Here is a 7,325-nt window from a genome sequence, read left to right on the forward strand (position 1 = left end):
GTCTCCGCATGTAGGGAGTTGCGGGGTGTGGGGTTGGCAGGTTTCAGGCTCCAGGAGAAAATCTGACAGACGAGACTTGCCGCAGCCCCCGGCCCCAGGAGCCTGTTTTCCAGCCTGCAGAAGCTGTGAGCCCGTGAACTCATCTTATATTAATAGCTGCTGTCTCCTCACTTATTGCAGGGAGAAGCGGTCATGGCCCTGGTGGGGGCTGCCCCCTCCACAGGACCTGGGAAGAAGGGGAGGAGAGAAGGGCCCCAGCCCCACCCTAAGGCCTACCCCTGCAGGAAGGCAGGGTTCCGGGCCCCAGCCTTTGCCTCCTCCAAGCCAGGGAGCCCCCACTGCCCAGCTCACCCTCCTGGGCCTCAATCACTTGGGGGGATCAGGCATGGAGTTGGACAGCTGGCTAAGGCAGAGAGGCTGGAAGGCTTGGCTACTCCCCACCCTGAAAAACACACACACAGGCATACACGCACACGTGCATGCACACGTGATGAGCAGCCCCCGGCTGAGAAGTCTGAGCCTGAAAGAGACGCAGACGGCTTCAATCTGAGGGGCAGACATGTCCCTTCTCTCAGGGACCTTCAGTTGGAGCTGGGACACAGCCTTCAGAGGCCCCCATTCTGATGAGGAAGGTAAAACTTCTCTGTAAATATTTACTAAGGAGAAGTGTAGCAAGGTGTATAAACTTCATCTTCACAGCCACAGGAGGGCTGAGCCAGGGAGGCTTCCTGGAGGAAACACAGACTTGGGGTACAGGGAGGACCTGAGATGTAGCTGCAGAATCCCAGGAGGAAGGAGAAGCCAACAGGCCCCACCTTGCACACAAACCCCAACCCGGGGACAGGCTCAGACACCCTCATGTGGGCCCAGGACTCAAGGCCGAGACTGAAGATGCAGGCTTCCAGAAATGTCTGAGCGCCACCTCACAGCTACACAGAGACAGAGGACTCAACGGCGTGAGGGTCCACCACAAATGAGGCTGGCCCTGCTGGGCCCTGGAGCCAGAAGCAAGGAGGGGGCCGAGAGCCAAGCCCTCCGAGGATGGGATGGGCCCCTGGCCCTGCTCCTTCGAGACCTTGGTGGGTGCTCCTTGGGAGTGTGGCTGAGGCAGCCAGTAGGCCTGTTCCTACACTGCCCCTCCCAAAGGTCTAGGGGTGCCCTGGAGACCCCCAAAACTTTCCCTAGCCCAGGACAGGGCTCCCTGCCCTGGTTTCCTTGCTTGCTATTTCTGAGCTGCTCCTGAAACCAATTCCCTCATCCAGGAAAGAAACAGATTGGAAGTCACAAGGACCTGGTTCAACCCTCAGGTCAGCTCAGCTCTTAACTGTGTGACTTTAGGCAAATCAAATGCCACTTTCAGTGAGGATTTTGAGGGCATCCGCATCTTTACTTTTAGGTCACTCCATATCTCTTGCAGTGTCTTAGTTCTCTGACCAGGGATCCAGCATGGGTCCCCAGCAGCAGTGGATAAGCTGAACCCTAACCACTGGACTGCCAGGGAGGTTCCAAGGGGCACCCTCGTTTAAAGCTTACATCCGCTCCCTGTGCTCTGTCTCTGAGAATATATCACTCTGACATTATCATATTTTAGTTCCTGTCTTTATTACTGTGTCCTCCAGCTAGAATTTACACTGCCCACAAGGACAGCAATGAATAAATGAAAATTCATTACTCTCAGAGCCTCAACTTTCTCTTCTGTAAAATGGGGAAAGCAATAGTACCTCCCCCCCCCCACCAAAGGGGCCATGGTGATGTTGTGTGAGATGTTTGGCATGGGACAGGTGCTTCCTGACTGGGGACCTTTTTCCCAGGGACCTTCCAGGAAGGTGGGGAGAGGAGGTAAGCCTCAACCTGACCTGGTGGAGCCTCCCCACTTTGGGCCTGGATTGGCACTGTGTGTAGCTCAGCCCAGGCCCGCCCTCTGCCAGCTGTGACCCAGCCCTGTTGGTATGCCCACTCCCCTTGGATTCCTGTGGCTGCTATTGGGGAGGAGTCTTGAACATCAGGCAAAAGCTCTCTGGCCAGGGAAACAGTCTCCCCATCTGTGCAATAGGGGTGCTCTGAGGGCCCCACCTCCAGGCTTCGCCCATCTGGGTAGATGTGGGTTTGGGGTAGTCCGAGCTTCCTCTTCAGCCACACCCCAAACCTACTCCTGCCTGTACCTGGTGAACAAGTTCTTTTTGGTTCCAAAACTGAAATTCAGAGTCCTGCCCAATTTTGTCCTCAAATGCACACAAGGGTACACACACTTACCTTCACTCACCTTTGCGTAGAAAAAAGTCCTTCCAGCTCCTGAGTGAACAGACCCCATCCAATCACCTCCCAAAATGGGGCCACTGGCTCTGAAAATTAACCCCAACACAAGGCAGGGTCCAGAATGTCCTAAGCCTTTGGCTTGGGAAGGCAGGAGATGAGGGGGCATCGGCCAGGGGACAGTGCACAGGACCTGGAAACAAACGTGCCTCTTTTGAATCCTGGCTCTACCGTTTCCTAGCTGTATGACCTTGAGCTGACCACTGAATCTCCCTTGGCCCGCTTCCTGGTCTGTAACATGAAGTTCTTACCCGTGCCAGGGGATGCTTGTTAGGCATACGTGAGCTGACGGATGCAGAACGCTTAGTGCAGTGCCCAGCGCGCAGGAAACACCTGTGAGTGGAAGAGGCTGCTGTTGTTCAGGACACCTACATGGCTTGAGCACATTCTTCATGCCCAAACCCCAAGCTAAAGCTAATGTAGGCAAGATGTGAGCAACTGAAACCCACGGGGGCCTGGCACCAGCAGTTCTAGTCCCGGTGGAGGTGGGGTTCTTGTCTGGGGACGCCTGGGTCTGAACAGAGGAACCCATCAGACTGGCATCCTGGGGTGGGAGGTGTCACCTGCCAGCCTTACTCCACCTGAGTCTCCAGTTTCTTGGATCCCCCCATAGGTCCCCAGGCCTGGCCTAATCCTCCCGTTCGAGGCTGTCACCCATCACACCCCACACCACTCCTTCCACGAACAGACAAATCTTATTTATCACAAAATCATTTTTTTATTGAGGGTTGGGTCAGGAACAGGAATAGGGATTGCACTGGGGACCCTACCCCAGATGGCAGAGGGCTCAGGTGTTGGCTCGCACCCTGCCTCCTGTAGGGCACCGCAGGGTGAGACCTGACCCCAGGCTCTGGCTATGGTGCTGGACACCAGCCTGGAGTGGAGCTGGGGTTGCCTGGCCTGGTTCCGACGGCCGACCCGGCTGCAGTTCCCCAAAAACGGCCACCAGAGGGCAGTCGGCCCCCAGAGCAGAGGAATTCTCGGTTTCTCAGGTGATGGCTTCTTAAAAAAATAAAAAACCAGAGGCTGGTGTGTTCCCCCTGCAAACCCGAGGGGGCGGGCCTGGGGAGAAGGCTCTGGTTTCTATGATCTCTTCGATAAAAAGTAAGCAAAAATAATAACAAAATACGTGGTTTCTCTCTCTCCCTTTTCCCCCTCTAGGAACTGAGGTCAGAAATGAGGGTGTTGGGGACTGGGAGTACCCTGGTATGGCCTGGATTTCAAGGTGTGGGTCTCTTTATTTCCCCTTAACACCCATAAATAAATTCATAAATAAATAATAAATAGATATTCTCTTTGTATGTGCACATATATACAGATAAACCTTTCTCTTATCTAGGCAACGGAGTAACTAACCTCTCTGACTCTTTAGCTCAGAAACACAAAAGTAAAGTGACATGGTCAAGGTCAAGGGAGGGGGAAGGTCAGGGACTTGGAATGGCACTGTGAAACACCCAGCAGCCTACTGGAACTCCAAGCCCATCTGGGCTGTGGGACATTTCTGAGTTGGGACCCTGACCACCGGAACATTCTAGAACCATGGAGCCAGCTGGGCCCTGCAGGGATCTGAACAGAATCCTGTGAAACACCCAAAGTCCTAGAACTCCAGAACCAGCTGGGTCTTGGGGTGTGGAGCTGGGGGTTGGAACAAAGCCCTGGAGGACCTAACATTCTGGAATTCTGTAGTGATGAGGGCTGGAGGGTCACCAGGATGAGACTAGACATCACTGGGGGAGCGGGATCGGAAGAGCGTCTTGGAAGAGGAACAGCAGCAGCAGACAGCCCACAGCACCTTCTGCACGTCCTGGTTGCGGAAGGCGTAGATGATGGGGTTGATCATGGAGTTGTAGGTGGCAGGGAGCAGGGTGAGATAGGTGTAGAGGGGTGGGGAGTGGGCATCGCCCAACAGGCAGTAGACGGTGAAGGGCAGCCAGCAGGCGGCAAAGGCGCCAAGCACCACGGCCAGGGTGGCAATGCCCTTTCGGGTGGCCACGTAGTGGGAGGCAGGCAGCAGGTGCCGCTGGAGGGCAATCTGCTGGGCATGGCGGCAGACGATGCGACAGACCTGGGCGTACAGCTGCAGCATGATGCCGAACACCATGAAGAAGGCGACGGCCAGGACCACCAGATGGTTCTTGGAGAGCGGATAGACCACGCCGCACGTGGCCCGCGCATCCAGGCAGTTCCAGGCCAGCACAGGCAGCAGCCCCAGGCCCAGCGCGCCCCCCCACACTAGGGCCAGCATCACATAGGTCCGCGTCACTGTTGTCTCTGAGTAGTAGGTGAGCGCATTATACAGAGAAAGGTAGCGATCAACGGTGATGGCCAGTAGGCTGCCGATGCTGGCAGTAAAGGCCGTGGCCAGCACGCCAACCAGCACCAGGCTCATCACTGCTGAGCCAATGCAGAAGACAGCAGCGAAGTGCATGACCAGGCCCAGGCCCGCCAGCAGGTCTGCCACAGCCAGGCTGCCCACTAGCAGGAACATGGGGGCACGGAAGGCGGGAGTGCCCACGATGATGGCCACCACCAGCGCGTTCTCACAGGACACCAGTGTGCCCGAGATGCACAGTACTACGTCCCAGGCCGTGGGGGTGGGCAGCGGTGCGGCAGGGCCTGTGGGCCCCTCTGTGGACCCCATGCTGCTCATGTTCATGTTTCCAGGGCCAGCAGAGAGCCAGGCCAGGGGGCTGCCTGCACCCCACATCATGGTACCTGTAGGAGAAACGCCCTGTGAGAAGCTGGCAGGGCTGGGTGCTGGGTAGAGGGGTCTGGAAGCAGTCGGGGGGGGGGGGGGTCTCTCCTCAGGATACCTGGCTGGGTCCCAGGTTGCCCACCCCCTCCCATGCCCTGAAGCTCCTTCCAGGATACCCTTGTCTTCACCTATGCCCCTAGGCCAGCAGGGGTCTGGGGATCCCTGTGGTGGGTCGCTCCCCTCTCCCTTCTAATACATTGAGTCCCGCAGGTCTTTCTCCCATGTGTGTGACCGAGGAGGACAAGATGAAGGACTACCATAAGTGGATGGAGGCCCATAGGATCCCGGAGAAGCCGGGAAAGGCCCAGGACTGGGGGAGGGGACATCTCAAGACTGACAGCAGCTCTGCTCCCTCCCCACTGGGGAGGATGACGCTCAGTTTCTGAGGCTCACCAGACCCCTCACGATTCTCAGTATGGCCAGCCCCAGACTCCGCCCCCAGAGAATGCTCGTGAAGCTCCCGCCAGCCCCCACCCTGCACTCTTAGGGTAACAACATCTGGGACCTCAGCCCCCCAACACACACTCGCCTAGACTTCTGCCCCCAGCTGGACCCTTCTTTCTGCCTGAACCTCTGGGTCTTTGGGACAAACACCCCCTGCTGGAAGCCAGGATCCTGGAGTCAGATCCCTCCCTCTGCTTGGACACCTGGCTCTTGGGCCTGACTCCGCCTCCTGTCCGGACGTCTGGATTTCTAAGTCGGACACCTCCTCCTGCTCGGACGCCTGGTTCCTGGCCCAGACGCTTCCTGCCGGCCCAAACTCAGATGACCATCAGTCCCTTCAGGGCCTCGGGTCCTTGCAGGAGTGCTCACCCCACGCCGGGCTACCCAGCTGACAGCTCTTATCACCCAGACCCTGGGTCCCCTCCTGTTAGCCCAGACTCAGAGTTCCTGGTCTCAACCTCCGACCCCAACCAACCGCTGGGAGCTTGACCGCTTGCCCAGCGTCCAGCATCCTGCGTGCCCTCTTGGACGCCTGGTACCCAAGGCGGGGCCCGCTACTCACCTCTCGGGACGGGGCGCGGCCGGGCCGCGGGGAGGCTGCGCTCGGGTCCGGGCTGCGCAGGGTGTGTGAGGACCCCGAGAAGCCCCCGCGGCCGCGGGAGAAGCGGCGTGAGTCACCCCGCCCTGCCCCGCCCCCGACCACCGCTTTGGTGACGTCAGTGGCCCGGCTGGCCAATGGGTGCGTCGCGCTGGGGCGCAGCGCGCGCCGCTCGGCATAGTAATGAGGCCTCGTGCCGCCCGCTCCCCCATTCATAAAAAGCGACCGTGGCTGCGGCTCCGCCCCCTTCTGAGTCGGCCCGCGCTGTCCTTGACGCTGCGCCCTCTACGGGCCGGGGGTTTCGGGGTCGCTGGTGCGAGAGCCCTTGCAGTCTCAGGGAGGTGGCGGGGGGGCATGTGTTAGAGGGAGAGGAAGAAAGGGGCCCCGGAGAGTTTGTGGAGGTGATGGGACCCTCGGGTGGCAGAGACAGGCTGACGGAATTCAGGTGACGGAGCCCGAGTGATGGGGGCTGAATGAGCGTCCCCGGTGAGGATGACAGGGGTTGCCAAGACGATGGGGCCCTGAGGTGATGGTGACAGGAGCACGAGGGAGCAGGGAGGTGGGTGGAAGTGACGGTATGAGCGCGGTGACAGGATCTTGGGGGGATGGTGGCAGTGCGACGCTGAGGAGGAGAAGGAAGCCCCCAGGGCAACCATAGCAGTGTCAGGGTGACGCTGGGCCATGATGGGGTTCAGGGATGAGGCGGTAGGAAAGGGAAGGTGGAGGGGCTGGGTGATAGTTCTTCAGGTCACCGTGACCCTGTCACAAGTGACCAGGCTGTGATAAGGGTCATAGGGTCCTGGAATGAAGATACCAGGTGACTGTGGGCCCCCAGGGGGGTGGGACAGGGTAGAGGGTCTGGACTGACAGTAACCGGGCCAGCCCTCCTGATGCCGGGGCTGGCAGAAGGAGCTGGGCGACGTCAATCATGTCAGCCCAATAGCGCCCTCACTGCACAGGGAGGGGTGGGCCTGGCAAGATTTCAAAACTTGAATTATTTATTCAAGGATCTGGAAAGCCAGCGGGGTGGGGGTGGGGGTGGGGGGGGTCACTTCCCTGAAGCAGCAGGAGTCGGGAAGAACTTGGAAGCAGAAAGCCATCAGCTCAGTCCCCAGGGCGGGCCCCCCTCGGCCTCCCATCTTAGGCACCCTGGCAGGGCAGGGCACAGAGAAGAAACTCCCCCTTCCCCACCTCTTCCTGTTCCCAGGGAACCTC

General features: G+C 58.7%; 1 protein-coding gene across 1 annotated transcript; it reads right to left on the bottom strand.

Annotated features, from left to right (window-relative positions):
* Positions 1-3,603: 3,603 nt before the first annotated feature.
* Positions 3,604-6,157, bottom strand: GPR3 (G protein-coupled receptor 3). The gene is made up of 2 exons (XM_069578911.1): positions 6,075-6,157; positions 3,604-5,028 (listed from the first exon to the last, which is right to left on the bottom strand). Exon 2 carries the CDS (start codon positions 5,021-5,023, stop codon positions 4,031-4,033), a length of 993 nt encoding a protein of 330 aa, XP_069435012.1. The 5' UTR covers positions 5,024-5,028; positions 6,075-6,157; the 3' UTR covers positions 3,604-4,030.
* Between the last annotated feature and the right edge of the window lie 1,168 nt (positions 6,158-7,325).

Source organism: Ovis canadensis, chromosome 2, assembly GCF_042477335.2.
Source record: "Ovis canadensis isolate MfBH-ARS-UI-01 breed Bighorn chromosome 2, ARS-UI_OviCan_v2, whole genome shotgun sequence".
NCBI lineage: Eukaryota > Metazoa > Chordata > Mammalia > Artiodactyla > Bovidae > Ovis > Ovis canadensis.